Source organism: Triturus cristatus, chromosome 3_2 (assembly GCF_964204655.1).
Source record: "Triturus cristatus chromosome 3_2, aTriCri1.1, whole genome shotgun sequence".
Classification (NCBI taxonomy): domain Eukaryota; kingdom Metazoa; phylum Chordata; class Amphibia; order Caudata; family Salamandridae; genus Triturus; species Triturus cristatus.
The window spans coordinates 1,155,542,687-1,155,565,971 of NC_140584.1; the positions used below are offsets into that span (position 1 = coordinate 1,155,542,687).

Sequence of the window (23,285 nt, forward strand, 5' to 3'; positions counted from 1 at the left end):
TTCTCTAGAATTTTGGCTTCCAATTACAAGTCAGAGGCAAACGAACACATTTTAAAGACATGCTTTTACAAATAGCTGGAAAACTTAGGAGTAGTAACGGTAACCCTTACCCCTAAACTCAGATTCTTAGCTACATCTCAAAAAGGCATAGCTTTCCTTTTTTATGACATTTTTCTGAATAAAGTGATGTATGGTCAGTACACAATGACAAATTACTGTAAGGAGCTTTGAGTATTGTGGACTTTGACAAAAATGATATATTAGTTAGAAAGGTGTAATGATATATTAATTTTATTGCTAGGCCTTTAGTTTAAAAACTTGCAAATGAAAATCTGATGACGTTATTTCTTGTTTTCTACATACCTTCGTCACTTTTCTAATTCAAAGATTACTTTTTTGGAAAACCCAATATCAACCTGCATAAATGACCCAATGCAAAATTCAAATGTGTGTCTATTTTTCAGAAAGTATAGCTTTCCCACCTCTTTTGCCTCAGTAAGGTAGGTATGACTGCACGAACTAGAGATACTGACTACCTCTGTTGATGCCATTTTTAGAAAATACCTTCCGTTCTTGCACAACATTTTTCCCGCATGTTTTGTAAGGAATGAAATAAAAAAAAATTAAAAAGTACAACATTTTGGCCCAGTAAATCACAAACCATAAATACCTTTAAAATCCCCAAAGAGGACACATACTTCACTTAGCTTTCTTTTGTAGAAAAACGGCTATGAAGGCTAAACCACAAACTGACATAATTGTCAAAAAAAGGCTCTGGGGAGTAGTCCGCATTTAAGGGGTTAAACAGATGAGAAGTGATGTAATGGCATATGTAAAATAGGAACACAGTTGTAATCCCAGATTTCCCACTTAACAAAAACAGTTTGATCCTGGGAAAATCACTTATCACTCTGTGCCAAGTTTTTTTCTCTGAGAAAATTGGGAGCAGTTAAGACACTGGGTGCGCACCAGTTTTGGGTGGTGGGCAAAAGAACTAATCTTTCTTGTCCCATTTATTCGGTCTGTCTAATCCAATGAATTAATCACCTTTTTTGTTGGCAGAGAAGGTGAATAAATGAACTCTCTGGTGATACTGGAGGCAGGCCATGGAAAGACTAGATGGTCCTGGTGTTGTTTGTTCACCTTTACTGACCCTGATTTTACCAGACAAAAATGGAGAGCAGGTAAGTTATCATCGAATTACTAAATTCGAAGGCATGTGAAAACAAGAGCCCATGCTAGCTAGATTCCAACACATATTAGAGAGTATCATTAAGGTCTTTGTTAAGGTTTCTTTTGACCAATTATCCTAGAGCTAAGGTGTTCATAGTGCCGTTTGACTTTTCACAGTTGTGGGGAAGGCTAAATAATGAAAAATCTGTAAATAATGTATTTGTTTAACCATGGTTACCCCTTTACCATGCATCATTTTGTTACCCTCATAGTTTCGTATCAAGCAGGTGTCTCAATGCAGAAGTTTCCTTCTTGGATGCGACAGGTTCCTTCTTAATCAGTCACAGTGTGTACAGTATTTCTCTCACAGCAGTGTGATCAAAGGAGCGCCTGTACACTTCTGCTCACACGTCTAGACATATTCCACAACAGTCCTGTACTTTTCGGTAACATTTGATTTCAGTGGCCACGCAATCGCAGAAGAGTTTGCCCAGGTCATCTGCAACGAGCTTCATCTTCCCCTTCATCGCATGGTTTATGGCTTCCAGGCTCTGCTGCTCCAGCTCCCTCATCTGACGGTGAAGCGCCTCACTCTGCTCCTGTGTGCAGAGGACACATGTATCAACACGTATAGAGCAACATCTGCTAAATCTAGGCTTTTGTATCGGTGGTTGAGATTCTTCATCCACTTTCTCAAGACTCATACAACGTTCCAAATCCCAAACGACTGTCTGAGGCACCAGAAAACAGCTTGCACAATAAGAATTAAGGAGAAGCATGTGCATGGCAGATTCCAGCCATATCCAACGGCACACAGAGGGGTGAGGAGTAGGTGGGGCAAATGAAAGAAAGGGTCTGGAGACTATTAACTACCAGCACCGGAGATGTTAAAAGTGCATAACCTTTCCCAAATTACTAATCAAGCATGTCAGTTAACAAAGCTTTACCAATCTTAGTCTCAGTCTGAGGGAACAGCCATGCAGTAGTGAAGGGCACATCTGACAAAGCCCATGTGGCTGTCTTACAAAAAACATAAATGAGAATAAGGCAATAGAAGGCAACAGATATTATATTGGCACTCATTGCTTGCGCACTGAGCTCCTTGGTGTAAAGTCAAGCAATGTGGCAGAAATCAGATCTGTGGGAGACGATGGACTGAAAAAGCACATTGGCCTGCTTCTCCCTAAGAAGTGTTGAGAAGAAGTGGGAAACCCAATATACCCTGGACGGCTTGGGTGTATTCGATTCGTGAATAGAATAGTCAGGCAATGTTTGTTGAATATAACATTTATAAAATAGATTGCAGTTTAAATAACGTTTATTTAACCAGACGTATTGATAAATAAGATGTTAAGCGCAGACTTTGTGATCAAAACTAATTATCATGAGGTATAGTGACCACTACCAATGCGAATGGAACCTTCTCTTCGTGTTTGTCTATTGTATTTGGGATTGTTTCATCTCGCCCAATATACAGTTCTGAGATGAACTATATCACATTGTATTGTGTCCTATCATAAAATTACACAAATACACCGACTACGGATATTGTGAATAGTCCGAACTATGGTTAACATCCTTATTAATATGGAGTACCATAAGGGTGTCTCACTAAAACCAGGATTATTCCTCAACTTTATCCAGCAAATAGTCTTGAGGTGGATTACACCGCTTCTCATTATAAACCCTTATCAATCTTCTTCTTTTCAGCATTCATTGCTGGTAGAAGTGGGAGGCCGCTGAGCCAGCACGTTTTTTGATTGTGGGCTACAGAATAAAGTTTACATTTTATCTACATCACTTCTGAAGTAAGTGTAAAATGTTTTCTCTTTCCTCACTTTTTTTCTCTCTTTTTCTTTAAGCACATTTCGAGATGATGTAATTTCTTTTGGAGTTGCGTTGAGCTTTTCATCCCCTCTATTCACACAGATGTACCCTAGGTGGATACACTTAGCTTCTATATTCGTCTTCTTTTTTCAGCTACATGGGTGTTATTCTTTATCTTTAATCTAAAATCTTGATGAACATACGGTAATTGCTGGTTCATTCTGTGTTTATACAGGGGTCATTCATCTTTATACCAAATGTCCTGAAGATAGCCTAGCGGATGCATACAACATTAGACCGAAACGTCGACAAACACACCTATTTTTTAGGTCTCGCCTGCGCAACGCGCATGCGCTGCTTGGGAAAGAGACCGTTAGTAATCGGCACAGCTTTCCCGGCAAAAAACGTGCACACGTTGCATTGCTTCCAATGGCAACTCGTGCACGTCTGCCGATTCACTTGCGGGAGCGAGCAGCTGGCGCCATATGTTATCAATTATCGCGCCTTGCTGCTCGCTCCCACAAAGGAATCGCGCAGGCCCCCTCCTCTCTCCCCTCGCCCTGCTGCCGCGCGAGGCACGCGTGCTTGTGCTTGTTTTCGAATCATGTTTATTTCTAAATAGATTTGGAATTATGCCATACGTTGGTTTATCTCTTGACCCACAGGTGTAGTGGCCTTGCAGATTAATCCCTGGTTTTGGCGCTGACCCGAGGTGTGGATGTCCTGCTGAGCTGTCTTTACCAACACCCACTCAGTGGACAAAAGGCATGAATTGGCTGCAATTAAAGAGGGGGTTTGGGACTATTTCCTTTCTTTAACAGATGCAATGAGCTGCTTCCCAGCATCGATCGAGTGAGCTCTGCAATTGCCCATCTACTGAAGGAGCAAACCCCTCTGGCAACAGCATTCTTTGTGCAGCCATCCCTTATATAAATGCTGGAGGTGGGGGCGAAGGGGGGTGTCTCCGACAGTTTTAAGATCACGTCTCTTTGTTTACACCAGTGAATGGACAGGAATGTGCCCTGGGCAGCCACCATATACAATGGGTTCACTGCAGACATCTAAGGAGGACTTCCCTTTTGCAGGACCTCAAAAAAGGGACGTTTTGGGAGAGATTTTGCTGATTTTGGACTCTGTTTGAGGCATCACGCCTAAAGTCTGCCATCTTCCCATATCCCTGGGGCACAGTCTGGTCATGAAAAGACAATTTAACATGTGCAGGACTTACAGTTCATTGGTGTGAGAGAGAGCGACTGGACCCTGGTTGGTGCTGCCCATCCAATGGACTTTTTTCAACATGTGAACTAAGGTGACCGCGGCGGGAATGAGTTAAGCAGGGAATGAGTTCTGCAATGCTGCAGCGGTAGAGCAGTAGGGCGCCATGGCTGGCAAACATTTTCACCAGTTCTCGCTTCCTCATTCGTCGTGGTCTGGAACATTACTGCACCGAGGATTCTTGCCTGAGCAGGGCCGCGTTGCGTGCCTTCAAATATCTATCTACTGCCTTCACCAGATTGTTCTCCTGCATCAGCGTGTTTACAGTTGTAGGGCGCTATTCTGTTTCCTGGAGGGAGACGGGGCCAGGTCCCGGACATCTGGTGTGCGATTGCGGCCGATATAGCACATGACGGTGACAAAGCACTGACAGCACCGCCGTCGCCCAGCCATGGTTAGATGATAGCGCCGCCCTCTCAGATACAGCACATCAGAGGGCCTGCGCGGATCCTCGTTATCTACTGTTTCCGGGTCCCCTCTATCTAAAAGCACGTACCCCAATGTTGAGGGAAATAGACGGCCGCTGCGCAAAGTAGGATAATGCAAAGCGAGCTACGGAGCCTCTGATCGGAAGTTGTCACGCATCAGTATCGATTTAAATGACCTATGATGCAGCAGGACGACCCTCGCTCAAAGCCCCAGAAACCTATTACTGAACTTAATCAGCCTCCAATTGGCCTGTGGTGTAGGCCCTTTGGTGGGACGTTTTTTGTGCCTTCTTGGTTCCCACTGCAAGGACACAACATCAAAGGCTGTTAAGCCCTTTACATACATCTAAGCACCTTGACACCATGCACATTAAGGTCAGGCTGCGGCCCTGATAGAGGCAGAATGACAATGGCTGCTCCCAGCATGAGGTATGCCCCTCCCTCCCGGTGTGACAGAGCCCCCAAGGAGCTGCTGATGTGAAGTCATCAGCACTTTCTTTGCAGGGACCTGCAGCAGGGGAGAGGCCTGGAGCAAGTGTGTGGGGGACGGGGGCTCTTCAATTATTTTTGTCTCCTCCCCTGCATGGAACAGGCAGGGATAAATGAGTACCTGCTCTTATGCTTTGCCTTCCAGAAATCAATTCCTGCAGTCGAGGGCGAGAGGTTGTGGCCTTAACCCATTTGAAACTAGGAAACTGGGTTTGAGTCCCAGCATCGGCTCAACATCTGGGCCCCAAAAAATAATCTGACCGTCTGCAATGTTATCTGGTGCTCATGGAAAGCACTCCGATGTCTCCTGCCCGATTTTGTGCTGTATAAAACTGCCAGTATGTGGGGAAAGCAACACTTTTTACCCCTTATTTTTGCATTTACACACTAGCATCACTCCATTTGTCGGAAAGTTCTGTGTGATGCTAGCAGCAGGAAAAACAAAAAAAACAGATGCACTTTTCACCAGTCTCAGAGCAGTGAAGGGCCCCATCTTAAGTGCTGAAAAAACTAAAGTGAATATCTGAAAAGCCTAGGGTGAGTGTTAAAGGCAGGCTAGGTCTGTGCCATGTCCAGTTTCCCAGTGGACATTAATGAAACCATCCACAGAAAACTCGGGGATAAAAAATGTATTTACCATGAGTTCCTAGTATTTTTCATAATTCTGAGCTCCCAATGTATATTTTTCCATTTGAATCTTAATTTTCAATTAAAGTACTGGATCTATGAGCCCTTAAACACTAATTACTGTAATTGTTTAACAATATTTATCTCCATGATCCTAACTAAGCAGTGTGTCGCGAAATGTTGCGATCTGCGAATGTGGGTCACTTTTTTGGGCTGCCCGGGCCTAACTGTAACCCCAAACCTTATCATAATCGCCACATAAGGCCTACTACACTTTTGTTTTCAGGAAAGCTCAACTGCATGTATGCAACTTACTTGCGCTGCAGGTTGAGACGGGCAAGCGAACAAATGAACAGAGAGCAGAGCAAAGGGTCACGAGCCAAGGGTCAGCTCTGGCTCTAAGAGCTCGTGAACGACCAGTGCCCTGGACATGTTTGGCACGAAAATCATGCAACAAACGTGTAAAAACTTGATAATGTATCTTCAAAATAAAAAAAAGGTGTTTTTCTTTAACTGGTGGAAGTGTTTTAGTTTAGCACATCAGATTATATATGTGCATTGAGAAGTTTCCACTAAAAATGAGAGTTTTTAAACATGAACCGAGAAACATTCCTGCCCCCGGCCTGATGGCAATGCTATGACTGAAGTATGAGGCAAGCCACCGGTCTCCTATATGAAGCCTAGATTCTTAATATAGCCTGCAGTCTAGCATGCTCGTAAATTGCAACAGCGCATGCGTGTGACAAGTCCTGCTCCTTGTAAGCTAGGTCACAGATGATGGAACAATTGTGTACAAAATGTACCGACATCAGAGATTCAAAGATTTCCTAGCTGTGTTTTAATCTAGTGCAGACTGTTAGGTGTGTGCGGCATCGAAGCGCTGTAAGTTACATCTTTGAGTTACGAGTTACCCAAACTTAACTTTACCGACTTTCTCTAACTTGTAAGGCTGGCTTTTTAGGACATTGGTGATTTGCAGGTTGATTAGAGCAGGGGGCAGTCAAGGCGCCGAGAAATCTTTCCTTCTTTTCGTTTAAAATTGTTTTATTTTCAAACATCCAGAACTGTGAAAATGCGCGAATAAAAAACTATTCACCTAACGCACAGATTTAGAACTTCATAAGCCTCGACGTCTCCATAGACTCTTTAATGAACCTGCTACAGAAATTGGAGTGAAACCTGCAGTTTCAAATCCTGCAGGGCATATTCCGGTTTTATGTTAAACACACAATATCGAGTGAGTTGCATAATAATTCAGCAATTTTTCAGCTTGTCAAGGCAGTGCGCCTGTTAAAGTAAGCACTATAAAAACACACTTTAGTATAATTTTTAAGTGGGATTTTTTTTTTGGTGCCCAGAAATAGTATTGTATTACAGTTACTCATATTAAGATTTTATGAATGGAGACCGCATCAAAGTGGCACATTTGCAGAGCATCAATTAAAGACAATGGATGCTAATTACTTGTATCCTGCATGCAGGTAACATGTAATTTAAGAAAACCCCTAGTCTTTTCAGAGTTTTAAAGATTATAGTTCTCAGACACTGTACTTGAAGTAGTAAGCTGGGGTTTTTAGGTCTCGCCTGAATCAGTGCATGCGCTGGTCTGGGAGACATTTAGTGAGTGGGGGCTTTAGAAATGCCACCACAAGCTTTTGCTTGTGGCTTAAGGCTTGCTGTTACGCGCGCGTGCACGCGCACAGCCACCATCTGGCTTTCCTCGCGATCAGGCGCCATCTGGCTTTCCTCTCGCTTGCTCTCCAGACCAGCGCATGCCCCTCACCCAACACAGAGCGCGCCAATGCTTGTTGTTTAAATAGCGATTGGAAGGTAGATTGTTTATAGCACCATAAATATCCCATGTACTTAGAGCTAGACAGCATTCTTTTTCTCGAACTCGGGAACATGTAGGGCAGTGTCGGCCATACATTGTTTTACCAAAATATAACCGCAGCGGGTGTATTACCCAATTGAGCCTCCTCAGATGCTGTGGCATACTTGGTATCCGAAAAAAAGGATCTGAGCAACTGGGCGTTTCAGTGGGCGGTGATGTAAACTTTTCTGCTGTGGATGCCGTACCGTGCAACTTATTTGAAACTGAAAAGGGATGGCCAAATCACAATGTTATTTTAATATGTATCTTGTTACCAAAGGGCTTTGCACCTAAGCTCTTGCTTCCTCAACTTGTGGTAACTTACATACCATTGCCAGTTCTGGCTCGATCATACATTTACGTAATGTCAGACTCCTGTTACGTCTCCAAACGCCATTTGTCTATCCTATATGAGAGTTGTAACAGGAGGTCCATGTGTTAATCACGCCCAATAAAACAACCCAGATCCCTCCCTCCCTCCCTCTCCCAAAGTTAACTAACTGGGCATCACAGTTGGCATCCACACTGGTTGAGAAAAAGCAAGTATTATAGTACTTGTTGACAGGCAGCATTTACAATCAATATTTTCACTTTTGCACTTCTAATTCCCAGATCAAGGTACTCATTCTATCTGTTTGTCTCATTTCCACTTCCTTGGGCCGCGTAATGGGTATGATGTGGCGTGTTAATTGCACAAGCGACAAGCCCCTATCTATGCAGTAGTGTCTGCCGGGTCGACTGTCGTTTGTTTGATCCAGTCCCATGATTTAAAGGACTCCAGCAGCATATCCCAGGTCATGGCTACAGGTATTTTTCGAAGCCCTCGCAGTACCTCCTTGTGTATTGCTGCGCTCTCGGTAGGACTCCACTTCTCTACTTCCTATTTCAATGCCTCTATTGTTGGTGGCCTAGCAGCTTTCCACCTCCTTGTGAGGAGTCTTTTAGCAAGTATTCCCAGCAGAGACCACTGGACCAGAGTACTACACCACAAAGAGCAGCAAAGCGGATCAGGACCTCCTAAAACAAGCATTGGCATATGTAGGAGAGTAGGGTCTGCTATCCTATGGTCACCCCAAATTTTTGCTTTTTTGCTTCACTGGTTTTTGACATATTGAGGCTGTGGGCCTGCCAATCAGACCCCCAGTCTGCTGTTCTCTCTACTAAATTAAAACTATGCACCCTAGGTGCATAACCAATTGGAAGTGGATCACCCTGTCAGCCCCTGTACCAGTGTACACTAGGTACCCAGAGCATTGGTGTACCCAAGGCCTGCCAAGGGCTGCAGCATGTATTATGCCACCCCAGGCTTGGCCTAACAATTTGACACAACTGGCTGATCACTCAGCTGGGGTAAGTTGGTGTAATCACCTCTTACTTAGGTGTAGTATACCTATACCTAACCTTAAATGGGACACCTGGTAACCTATAAGTCACTCCTATGGCAGGCCTTAACAATCCTGAAGGCAGAGTGCTTGGTTCCATGTGAGATGGTGTTCTGGCATGAGCTGAGCCTGTCTGCAGTGGTCGGAACAACTTCCCTCTACTGTTTCCAGATATCGTCATACCATATACTCTTAAGTGCATTATGAACCTCGCGGTTAAATGCTATCTTTGGTTTGGCTTTATCAAAACATGTCGAGTAAGGTGTCATACGAATTGGAATACTAACCCCTCGCCAATTCTGGCGACGGGGTTAGCATTCCACCCTTCTAGAGGGACACGACATGTACAGTACCTGAAACCCGGGTAAAATCAGACATAGCCTCAGCTCCACAAAATGGATGCTGCCACCACAGACACAAGTCTGCCCTCCTGCTGCTGGGAGTCCTTCCAGCTTGGGAGGTGTGGACAAAGGGTTTCCTGCCAGGGGAGGTGCGTGCACCACCCCAGACAGGATTTTGTGTATTGGTCAGGTAGGGCTTGAAAGAAACCAGACATGCCTGTGGCTCACAAGGAGCCTCGGTGCATATGCCAGATCAAACCGGTCCTGGGGCACACCAGTCCCGGGCCTGGGGCGAGCTGGACAAAGGATTGGGGGTGTAACCACCCCCCTTCCTGGTCCCACCCATAGGGAGGGACCTAGCAGGTAGTCCGGCCCCTAGAATCCGCTTAAAGGTAGGAGCTGTGTCCTAAGACTTCAGACATCCTGGAATCAACTTAACACTAAGAAGAAGACGGGAACTTCGACGCTCTGCTGCACAGAGGACTGAAGCCAATCTCCCCTGTGGTCAGGGAGTGACCACCTTGCTAACGCAAGCACCATCCAGCGAATCAACGTCTGCTTTGCCGCCGCCTCCCGCCGGAGCCCGAGCCCAGAGACTGACAAGACCTGGACCTCCAGACCTCTCACCGCCCGATCCACAGTCCCTGAAAAGAGGAGACCCGTGGAGGCACCGAGACACGTGGAGCCAGCCATCTTGGAACGACTACGACAAGCTGACAAGTGCAACAACCGAGGCTCCCTCCAAGTTGTGCTTTGGGATCTGAGAAGCCCAACACCCGAGCAGCATCTGCACCAAAGGTGAGCCCTCCAGCATCTCCACGATCTGCGTGGGGCCCTTCTGCATTTTGCCACTCGACGCGCCTAACCGGTTGCTGGCCCGCTGGCTAGTAGCCATCTTGGCGACGAACTCTACGAAATATACCGCTGGTCTGGTTGCTCCAGACTGGCCCTTGCTCCCCTCCGAAGGAGCAGTCCCTCTGACCTTGCTGGTCAGAACCATCAGCTTATCTTGTTCTCCACAACAATTGCTTTTGCCAAGGCTTGTTTGCTTCGATCAAGTCGCCGACACCGCCGACAGCGAGAGCCTGCGTGGGACAGCTCGTGAACCGACTCCTGGACGTCGTCGACCACCAGGGACCACGTGGCTGCAGAGACAAGCTACACCTTTCTTCCTGTTTACACCCGACATTGCCTGGTACCCACCTGGTGCCACGCTGGTCACTGGCTAGTGACTGTGAACACTGTCCCCTCTGCTTACAGGTCTTCAACATCTCCGATCCACTCTTGGATCCACTGCATCTCTCCCGGACCGACCGCCTGCAGCACCTTTGTCTTCAGGCTCCACGGAACAGAGAGAAGAAACCCGACGCACTTCGAGGCCTATGCACCCGCTTCCTGTGGGTGAGGTAAAGCTGGCACCCCTGTGCCCAAGTGTAGTAATACATCTCTAGTGCCTGTGTTCCAAATCTTGAGTTCCTAGTCCATCCGGAAGATCCTCTTTGCAGTAACTTTGTACTTTTTACCCACCCATTGAAACCTATGGGAGCACGCGTGTGACTATCTGCTCTGCACACGCCACCCGTGGACCTCCTGGTCACTAACTGACGTTAGCTCCTTGTAGGCCCAGCGATTCTAGAGGCCCTAGGCCTTTTCCCTTTTCTGTTCGTGGTACTTATACCACTATTTTAGTATATGGTTCGAGTGGCCACCAGGGCCTATCCATATAAAGTGCAACTTCTGTGTATTCTGTGATAATCTTGTTTGACGATTTGTGCTCCTGTGCTCATAAAGAGACTAGGGGTTACTTTGAGAAATAAATACATATATATTTTGAATATATATCTGTGTGGTGTCCTTTCATTGGTATAAAAGGGGGTTACATTTGGTAAAACAGCTGGCTTAACACGTTTCAAGAGTTTAGCCTCAAAGACTGCTTAGCCTGCGCTACCACTAGGGCAGCTAGTCCGAAAAGGTTGACTTACAACCACACCATAAGGGTTGCTTGGCATGGTACAAGGTGATCACTTTAACTAGTGAGCATCATATACCAGGCCAACTTCTCACATTGGTGAGCAGCGGTTGGATTTGAGCTTGCTGTGTTTTACCATTGTAATCTCTTGGTTACCAATTGAAAGATCACATAGGTACCTGTAGGTACATATAAAACAAGATTAGATATACTTAAGTTCTACTGAACTTAGTTGTTGTAGAGCAAAGGGAGTAGCACACCCTGACTACAACTACTAGATAGGTTTAGTAGGTAAACCCAAGTGTAGGTAGATTGCAACACATCCACCCACACTTAAGAGCAATGGCCGGGGCAGAGGGGTCCACTGTACCCACCTCTGTTGAGAGTGACCCCCAGAGGGCACCATCCAGCTTTGCTACCCTTAATCAGAATGAGCTCAGGCATTTGGCAACTCTTAGAGGCCTTAAACAGCCCAAGAACCCTACCTCTGCTGAGCTCAGAGAACTCTTACAGAATGATGAGAATCAGAGAGAACTCAAGAAAGCTTCCCAGTTAGCCCCCTGAGGGTCAGGAACAGGAGGCCCCCCTTCTGAAGATGCTACAGAGGTACCCAGTTCCAATAGCCATCCCTTAGATGAGAATCATACTACAGGGGAGGAAAGTGGTGAGGATTGAGGAAATATGAATTTTGTGATCAGTTATGTCCCCTATCGTAGACCCCAACGGCTCCATGTACATGCTACACGTACATGTATGTTCCCTCTTGCTCCAGTTTTGAAGACGCAAATATATGTGCGTCCACCGTCAACATGTCCTCTTTCAGATCCACTATGAATGGGTCAGATATTCCTTTCCTAAGTATGAAAGGCCACCGACTTTATGTGGTTCACTTTCCACATTTTACAGATTCAGGCGAGTAGGCCCGAATTCTGTCATCAAGCCTTTTCCTGCCTTCTGCCTCTGAAAGCTCCAGTCTGAGCCTGCATCTGTGACCATGAACTTTGTCTTACTCCCTGCGCGGCTCACGGTGCCTGATCCAGCCCGTTGCCTGCCAAAAACTGTATTTCACCTTCAAGATTATCTTCTCCGCCCCTCATCCGATGCATTCCTGTCTAGTAGTTTAGGTACACATTCCTCCAGCTACTGTGCAAAGGGGCCAGGCTTCGCTGTCCTCATGCAAGTAATTCATAGCCCTGTTACCATGGAATATTCCTACCCCCTCGCATCTAGTATAGACACTTAGACGCTTGTACACGCACTAGTCAGTATAGTCAGTATAGAATAAGATTCTATCCTAAGAGACCTCTCTTTTTGGATAACACAGTTCTTTAAACATAGGATATTAGATATGATTTGGGATTAGGTTGACATAACCCCAGACTTTTGTCTCCACATGTAGAGCTAAATGTCAAGTCCCTTTCTCCCTCTAGTTGCACGTCAATCACACGTCATGCAGCTGCGCACGCATCTCTGCCAAATATTTCTGCTGACATTGCAGGATTCTCTTATGGATCCACCCACGTATGACCTCATGTATGATGACGTTGTCTAGTTACGCCTATTCTAGTTACACATGCATAGTTTATTTTTCTTATCAGTCGATACGCCTACTGCATTTGTTTCATTGTAATGTATTTTCTATAAAACTGCTTACCTGTCAATAATATATGTTCCTTCCTTCCTGAACTTTCGTGGTGATGGAATAGAAGGCCCACAATTCGAATTGTGTTCCTTTGTATAGGAATAAAGCCTTTTTAAACCCTCTAATACCACGGATTCTGCCTCTCATTTTACTGAGTTATATTTAATAGACTTTACCGCATAAAAAATAGTACCGGTTACGAAATATTTACCACATAAATTGGCGCCCGAATAGGGACACTTTCTCATCTCACGCGCCGGCGGTGCGTTGCAGGCCCGGTCTCCTGCCACAGCTGAACGGACAACAAAAACGCGTATCCGCAGGATTTCCTGTATCTCCCTCCGGCCAAGCGGGGACGACTGAGGCTGCGATCAACACCCAGACGAGGCGGTGAGAAGTGCGAAGTATCCCGACCAGAGCCTAGCTGAGAGAACAAGATCCGAGGTATCCAGAGACCCGCCAGGTTCCGAAGTTCCGAAGCCAGTCCGGTCCAGTCCAGTTTCAGTTCCGTTCCGAGGCCTTCCGTTCCGAGCTACCCGGTGAGTACCATTACCGGGGAGGCATTTAACGTGCACATAGTCTGTGCCGGTCAAGACGGGTTTGGGTACACTAATCCGGTCTGCACTGTTTTAGCAGTGTATCTGTACTGTTTAGCAGTATATATAGTATGTTGTGCATATAAATAAATATAAATAAGTATTATCTAGTATCAGTATAATGTCAGTAACTAGTTTTCTATTAGTTATCATTGTTCGTAAAACTGTTAAGTGTTAAATGTTTTAAATACGTTCTATATACTGTGGTGTGAATGACTGTTCATTATTGTGTTTTTGTAAAGTGTGTTCTAGTAATAAGGTCTAAAAATGGCACTCTTTTCAAAACTAAGACAGATCAAAACTAGAAAAGGTGTACTCGAAGAAGCCGTTCCTATCCCACCTAGGGACACTCCAGGGTACTTTATGTATCATAAGCATGGCCTAGATGCCGTATTATTTCTTGATTTATGGGTGGACTACACCAAAGAATTACCAGAGAGTCAGAGATGGCCCGCAGCTGGGACCTGGGATGCGGATTGCATCATGAGAGTAGAAGAAGAATTATGGAAAAAGAAAGCCAGACAGTCACAGAAAGATGCCATTGAATTATGGCGTAAAGAATCCTATAGACGCACGGAAAAAGCACTCAGACAGGAAGATAAGAGTAAGGAGAATTCAAATAAAGTCCGAGAAAATCTATTACTTGAGGAAGGTACCCGAGTAAAATCAGAACAAGTAGACAGACAAAGAAACGCTCTTATGAATGGTATGTATCCACTTCTGGCCGAAGGGTTACCTAAGGCTACTCCGGAAATACCAAAAGACTTGCCACCTACATTGTTTCCGATAAAAGCACATCCCAAGGGGCATCCTAGAACCGCAGAAGATGTTTTCCTTTCGTCCTATTTAGATGACGCAGCTCCCGAGTATGCAAATACCGCACCACATAGACCGCTTGCCGATGATGTGCATCGCCACGATTCTTCGTCTGTACCTCCACAACAACAAGCTTCGACACACATTCCGACAAGCATATCTGTTTCTACAGCTTTTCCCGCAACAACGGTTGCTGTCTCACCTTCAACAAATCCTTTCACGTCCAGCACCCCAGATGGTGCTACAGGAGGTACAACGGACATTTTCTCTACGCCACCCAGAGGAGATAAATTTTCCCTTAGAGAATTAGCACACCAACGTACGCCCAAACCAGCAACCCCCGACATGCTCAAGGAACTTCTAGTAGATTGTAGATATGATCCTGTGCCCGGTAAACGGGACGAAATGCTGCTGTCGTCATTACGTATTCGACGAGCTGCAATATATTTAACGAAGCTACCAGGAATGGCTACACATTTAGAAAATATATATCACTTTGTTCAGTCAGGACGAGGTCCTGAAAGTATTAGCAGAGCCATGGAGTACCAGAAAGTGGAGGTACAGGGACAACTGTTACGTTTCCTCATAAACTGTCTAATCAGAAATCAAGACCGACCAGGGGTAAATCCGGAAGAAATGCAAAAACTTGTCACTTGGGGTAAGAATATATCAGAAGGGAGACATGATAAACTGTTATGTATAATAGCTATGTACCGAAAGATCCGCAAGGAAGTAGAAAGAATACACGAAGAAAGATTAGAGGTAGACCCCACTGACCTAAACAGAGAGGAGGAGGAGCAAGAATCAGACCAAGTAGATACAATAGCTTATGTAGGTAGAGGAAGATCCCATAATAATACCAGAGGTTTTAACGACCCAATACGTCCAATACGTCCAGAATGTAATAGACATCTTCCAAACCCCATGCTACATACGAAATCTCCTGAACACTTATTCCAAGCCGCTGATAAATTACTCCGAGATCGAAGGGGATACCACGTGCTCGATTCCATGGACGAACAAGAATTAGCCAGGTCAGCAGTACAATGGGCAGACAGTCCCGGCGAATACAATGATGATGTACTTGCACACACATTTCTGAATCTAGACCCATATGAACAGCGTTTAGCTAGTATATACATGATTCAACACCTCCTTATATTATATAAAAACCAACACTCCGATCCAGGACCCTTACCTGACATATTGACAGAACTGCTCACGAATATATGGAGAGGGTCAGGTACTGATTTGATTAAGGAAATTCTAGAATCTCGAAATCAATATTTAAATTTCGTATGCCCAGAACACGTTCCAGTTCCCATCATGGGGAGAAAAATGTATCACATAGATAGACAGAATCCGTTACGCGAAGTACACCCAATTAGAGGTGCCGATGACAATTTTACACGCGTGTTTGTATACACGCCTATAACTAAACTAGAATTATTAGAAATGAAGAAAGTAGTACCCAGCCATGACAAAGACCCAGCAGGTTTCCACCGTGAGATAAAAGACATGTTACTCATGGGAGAGTATACCTACCCCGATATTATGAAAATATTAAAAGTCCTATTACCCGCCGGTGTTTATGAGAAACTCAAAGAAAAGGAATGGGAGGTGGGAGACCAAAAGATAGATTGGACAGCATTAGAAAACGAAGAAAAGGCCCGAGCTGCAGGAGCAGGGCTTGGGGATAAGACTACAGCATTAGCAGGATTACTAATACAGGTACTGCCACGTTTATTAACTACGAAAAAGGAAGACTGGGGTGCAATCTCAGCCTGTAAACAAAAACCAGATGAAGACACTAGTGATTTCTATTCCCGATTTGAAAAATGTTTTAGTATAAATAGTGGTATAAAAGCCAGTAGTGAGTCATATCCACATCTGTTTGTGACAAAATTAGTTGAAAATTCTCTGCTACAAGTCAAGAATAGAGTATTGAAATTCGAAAGTACCTGGCAAGGTAATACCCCATCACAGATGCTACAGATGTTACAATATCACCACAATAGAATTAGAGAAGAACAAGAACACGAACAAAGACGTATGAAAGACACAAAGATGAAAATGCTTGTTGCACAGTCAGTTCCAGCCGATAGTCATCAAAAGGGTGATTCCGCAGGTCCTGCGAAAGGGACATGCAACTATTGTAAACAACCAGGTCATTATATACACGATTGTCCAGTCCTGAAACATAATATTGCCACAGGTCGAACACATGAGAGACCACGTCCACCTAGACAGGATCAGAATCAACAGCAACTGCCTCAGCAGGCACAACTTAGGTTGGCTCCGCAACAAATAGCTCCGCAACAGGCAGCTCCACAACAGATCGTAGCACCACCACAAGCGCAGCCTGTCGCTGCAACTCAAGCAACAACACAACAGATGTATCAGTACGCACAAACAGATTATCCCGATTATCAACGATACTCATGAGATAGCCTAGAGAGGGAAGTTGGCTTACCCCTTATAGAGGTTCCTGTAGACCAAGAGGGACCTTATGTACATAGTGAACTATTAGGGGAAGACAGAAAATTTTTACTTGATACAGGGGCAAGCAGAACAACTATAAGACGCAGTGAAGTTCCAGGGGCACCCCTCTCAGGCTCACAAAATATTTCCCTTGGATTCTCAGGAAAACCTATAATTAATGACGTAACACAACCTCTTCCACTTACAGTCGGTCCATTAACACGTACTACAGATTTATTGCTTACTAAATCATGTCCAGAAAACTTGTTAGGTATAAAAACATTGAAAGCTCTAGGAGCCATAATATGTTGTTCTCCGGAAGGAGTGCGACTATTTTTACGTGACTTTAAAGGTCACTACGTATCCAGAGACATGGATCACCGACTGCAGAATTTACCTACACATTTATGGGCACAAGGCCCCACTGATGTTGGTTGCATGAACATTACACCATATCGAGTTACACTAAAGGCAGGAGTGGTACTACCACGAATGCGACAATACAAGTTACCACCAGATGCTGTAGTGGCTTTACTGCAAATCATTGACGAACTCATTACACAAGGAGTGGTTGTCGAAACTGACTCCAATGTATGTAATTCCCCGATAATTCCGATTCTTAAAAGAACGGATCCAAAAGCACCACCAGTATATCGATTGGTTATTGATCTGCGCGAATTAAATAAATGCATTGTACCACAATACCCTGTGGTCCCAGATATCTCCTCATTACTCACAGCTATTGACTCAGAAGCAACGTTTTTCACTGTAATCGATCTCAAGAATGCTTTCTTTAGTGTCCCAATTGATCCAGAAAGTCAATACTTATTCGGTTTTAGTTTAAATGGACGAAGTTTTAAATTCACACGCGCACCTCAAGGATTTACAGAAAGCCCCAGCATCTATAGCCAAGCACTGAAACGAGAACTTGACAGTATCCACATGCCAGTTAACACTGCCTTGCTTCAATATGTCGATGATCTGCTGATCACCGCCCGAAGCGAACATGAATGTGAAACAGCGTCACTGACGGTTTTGAAATTTCTGGCTGACAAGGGGCACAAGGTGTCCCCTTCCAAGCTGCAATTCTGTGTCCAGCGAGTTGTTTATCTTGGGCACTCGCTGTCCAAGGAGGGAAGGCAGCTTACACCCGATCGCATTCAGTTAATTGCTAACATGCCACCACCCAAGACACAAAAGGAGGTGCGGGCTTTTATAGGCCTCACTTCGTACTGTAGGCAGTGGATCCCTCAATATGCATTCCTAGCAAAACCACTCATCCAGTTGACAACACAGGAGGCAGCCACATCGACTGTCCTCCCTTGGACTCCAGAACATACACATGCCTTTGAAAGCTTAAAGAAAGCTTTATGTCAAGCACCTGTCCTAGCAACACCATGTTACAGTAAACAGTTTACACTCTTTGTTACAGAACGCGAAGGTACTGCTTTGTCAGTACTCACTCAGGAACAAGCAGGATCACACAAACCATGTGCTTATTTCTCTAGTACATTAGATCCAGTAGTGCAGGCACTTCCAGCGTGCCTAAAATCAGTGGCAGCAACAGCTTTAGCAATCCGACAAAGCGATGCCATAGTGTTACGACATCAATTGACAGTACAAGTACCACATGCAGTAGAGGTTCTCCTGAACCGCACACAAACACAACACTTGACTATAGCAAGACTCACCGGTTACGAATTGACATTGTTTCAGCCACACATAGAAATCAGACGTTGTAATACGTTAAATCCTGCCACACTGTTACCAGTAGGCGGAACAGATCCATTGGCACATGATTGTGTCGAAGTCATTACTATCACGACGAAACCCAGACAAGACTTGACAGACATCCCTTTGACAGATCCAGACTTGACATTATATGTAGATGGGTCATGTATGAGAACAAGTACAGGAGAGTTGGTGGCCGCTTACGCAGTCACAACAGACACTGAAGTCATTGAAACAAATTGTATTAACACTTTGTCAGCTCAAGCAGCAGAGCTCACCGCTCTGACACAAGCCTGTATTCAGGCCACAAATAAAAAAGTCAACATATACACAGATTCACGTTATGCATTCGGAGTCGTCCATGACTTCGGCGTACTGTGGCGAGAGAGAGAGGTTATTTAACTTCTCACGGTGCCCACATCCAACACGGACCCCTCATTCAAGCCCTATTAGACGTGATTCATCTACCTACTGCAATATCGATTATGAAATGCAAAGCCCATACAAAAGTTACCGATATCATTTCTCAGGGTAATGACCTAGCTGACAGAACAGCTAAACAGACTGCTCAGAATCAGACTCACACAACTGACATGACAAAGACAATAGTCCTGACACCAACACATTGCATGACAGTTAAGGATCCCGCCCTTGATGTAATTGACATACAGACACATGCTACACCAGAAGAAATAAAGAAATGGACTGAATTAGGAGGGATCCAAACAGATCAAGGATGGATGACGAAGGAAAAATCTATATGGTTTCTTCCCGACTCAATGGTCCAAGTCATCATTAACACTATACATAGTCCAGCGCACCTAGGAGAAAAAGCTATGCTAGACAGCATTCAACACATTTGGTTCAACAAACATTTACGAGCCGCAGCTAAACAAAAAGTTCGTACCTGTATGATATGTTGTCAGTTTAATCCAGGTAAAAGCATCCCCGTAGAACAGGGTGGATTTCAAACTCCCGATCACCCTTTTGAAGTCCTCCAGATGGATTATATCCAGATGGAACGATGTCGAGGATTCAAATATGTTCTCGTAGTTGTCTGTGCTCTTTCCCGTTGGACAGAAGCATACCCGGTTTCAGATTACACTGCCCCGACTACTGCCAAACAGTTAGTTCGAGAATTCTTCCCACGGTACGGTTTACCACGTGTTGTCTACTCAGATAACGGCCAGCCGTTCTCATCCGAACTAATGAAACACGTTTCCCTTCTATTAGGATATCAATGGAAATTTCACTGTGTCCGACATCCCGAGGCAGCAGGTCTCGTGGAACGTCATAATCAAACTCTGAAAATCAGATTGTCCAAAATATGTAGAGAGAAAGGAGTCGATTGGATAGTAGCCTTACCAGTTGCGCTCTTTTACATGAGAATGGTAGCACATTCTCGAACAGGGCTATCCCCGTATGAGGTGATCTTCGGTAGACCACCAAATATGTGGGGGACGCCTATACCTCGTAAAATAACTGACGTTGACTGTAATATGCTGACAGATTACCTGGCTTCCTTGATGTCTGCACTACAATCTTGTCGTTCACAGGTATCCGCAGCTTTTCCCGACAATACTGAGGCGAAGCCCCATGACGTGGTTCCCGGTGACCTGGTGCTGGTCAGGAACTTTGACCGGAAGACCCAACTGGATCCTAGGTGGAAGTCACCGAAGTTAGTTTTACTCACCACAAGGACAGCCGTGAAAATCGAAGGAAGAAAAGGGTGGTTGCACTCGAGTCATATCAAGAAATTTTATGGACTACCATCCAATGTAGAGACTCAACCCTGTATTCCCTCACAGACAGACTCTAAGCTCCCCTTTGTTGAGCAATCGAACTCAGAACTATATAAACTAAAATTGAGGTCCAGTAAGTCAGACAATTTGATTGTTTAAGTCCTCTCCAAGGTGAATCGGTTGAATTTGTCTCTGACATGTATCCTCTGGACCGGAATAGAGAAAGAAATAATCAAATGCTGCTCAAGAAGCATGCGTATTGTAAATCATTTCGTAGTCATTGTACAGTAACATTATTAATTTTGTTTTTTCTAAGTCTTTTGATCATCATTGTCAGCATCCTATTGCATATGTATTACCCTATTCCTAAGCATGCTTATAATATAACTGCAGAACATTCTTTTAGTGAATTACCTCCACATGAATTGTCCTATAGATTTGCGCTGCGCAATAACACTTTCATTAGTATGCTACATCATTCTCATCAAACCAGCAATGCCACAAATTGTTGGATATGTGGCCGACTCCCTCCCTATCAGAACTATAAGGGAGTTTTGCCCCTCTTTCCCTATCCGTTCACACACAATGGCTCCTGTGGAGCATGGTTTAGTTTGATCAATTCCCTAGATTCAAATTCCGCAGTTTATCAAGACAACTGGGTATGGGGAAACCTGAACTTAGTTTTGCTTAAAGTCTGCTACCCTAACAAGGAGGGACTTCCCAAAAGAACAGGAACTGATCTAGAAAATGAAGTATATGGATTAGGTAATTTTACGCTTAACCTCATGATCCTGAACGTTGAATCTGAAGCTACACCAATCTTGCCCGCCATGTCAGTATTCCCAGTAAAAGGGGAACTATGTATAAGAAAGAATGGCTCCATACACATGGGCCATAGTAAATGCACCACTGTAATAAAATTCAGTGATCAAGGCAAGTCTACATTTAGAGCTTCTCGTCATTCCTACTTTATATGTGGCCAGACCGCATATATACGCTTACCTTTAGATTGGGATGGTACCTGTTACATAGCATTCCTCCTACCACCTGTTTTCCTAGCTCCTCCTGATTATTACAGAAATACCCATTTAGTACACAATAGACAGCAGAGAGATCTCCCAATTGTTGATTACACTGAAACAGCATGGGAAAAATACACAGATTTCAATAAAGGTTTCTTTCCCTATATAGGTACAGTCACTAATAGTAAGCTGATACGTAGATTAACCAGAACCCTTGAAGCAGTAGTGAACGAAACTATTTCCGCCTTAGGCAATTTAACAGAAGAGCAGTCTGCTATGCGGATTGTTGTGCTTCAAAATCGTCTTGTCCTTGACGTCATCCTAGCTGATAGGGGCGGAGCTTGTAGGGTCATCGGATCAAGTTGTTGTATTTTCATACCAGAAAATTCGCCGTCAGTATATAAAGCTATAACCCGCCTTCATAAGATTGTAAGCCAGATACACCAGAGTCCAGGCACCTGGACTTGGTCCGGTTGGTTCTGGGGCGTGTTGTCAGCCTGGGGATGGAGAATGCTCTCCTTCCTAGGTATTGGCTTTCTCATACTATTCAGTTGCTGCTTATGTTTACAATGTGGGCCAGCGATTTGTGGTCTGTGTGCCACCTCGTGTATCCCACATCCAAGTTTTCGTTCGAGATCCCGGAAGAAGAAAGAAGAACAAATGATGCTATATGAACAGATCGATGGATTGATGAAGATCGATATCTCCTAAGGGTCCGAAGGGGACAAGGAGGGAATGAGGAAATATGAATTTTGTGATCAGTTATGTCCCCTATCGTAGACCCCAACGGCTCCATGTACATGCTACACGTACATGTATGTTCCCTCTTGCTCCAGTTTTGAAGACGCAAATATATGTGCGTCCACCGTCAACATGTCCTCTTTCAGATCCACTATGAATGGGTCAGATATTCCTTTCCTAAGTATGAAAGGCCACCGACTTTATGTGGTTCACTTTCCACATTTTACAGATTCAGGCGAGTAGGCCCGAATTCTGTCATCAAGCCTTTTCCTGCCTTCTGCCTCTGAAAGCTCCAGTCTGAGCCTGCATCTGTGACCATGAACTTTGTCTTACTCCCTGCGCGGCTCACGGTGCCTGATCCAGCCCGTTGCCTGCCAAAAACTGTATTTCACCTTCAAGATTATCTTCTCCGCCCCTCATCCGATGCATTCCTGTCTAGTAGTTTAGGTAAACATTCCTCCAGCTACTGTGCAAAGGGGCCAGGCTTCGCTGTCCTCATGCAAGTAATTCATAGCCCTGTTACCATGGAATATTCCTACCCCCTCGCATCTAGTATAGACACTTAGACGCTTGTACACGCACTAGTCAGTATAGTCAGTATAGAATAAGATTCTATCCTAAGAGACCTCTCTTTTTGGATAACACAGTTCTTTAAACATAGGATATTAGATATGATTTGGGATTAGGTTGACATAACCCCAGACTTTTGTCTCCACATGTAGAGCTAAATGTCAAGTCCCTTTCTCCCTCTAGTTGCACGTCAATCACACGTCATGCAGCTGCACACGCATCTCTGCCAAATATTTCTGCTGACATTGCAGGATTCTCTTATGGATCCACCCACGTATGACCTCATGTATGATGACGTTGTCTAGTTACGTCTATTCTAGTTACGCATGCATAGTTTATTTTTCTTATCAGTCGATACGCCTACTGCATTTGTTTCATTGTAATGTATTTTCTATAAAACTGCTTACCTGTCAATAATATATGTTCCTTCCTTCCTGAACTTTCGTGGTGATGGAATAGAAGGCCCACAATTCGAATTGTGTTCCTTTGTATAGGAATAAAGCCTTTTTAAACCCTCTAATACCACGGATTCTGCCTCTCATTTTACTGAGTTATATTTA

The 23,285-nt window shown here is 44.4% G+C and overlaps 1 protein-coding gene across 1 annotated transcript in view; it reads right to left on the reverse strand.

Moving 5' to 3' along the window:
- Nucleotides 1-275: 275 nt before the first annotated feature.
- Nucleotides 276-23,285, reverse strand: part of SCRN2 (secernin 2) — a 172,681-nt gene continuing 149,671 nt past the window's right edge. Inside the window, exon 8 of the mRNA XM_085649979.1 lies at nucleotides 276-1,772. Within this exon, the coding sequence (XP_085506105.1) occupies nucleotides 1,578-1,772 (195 nt within the window). The 3' untranslated portion in view covers nucleotides 276-1,577. The remainder of the gene's footprint in view (nucleotides 1,773-23,285) is intronic.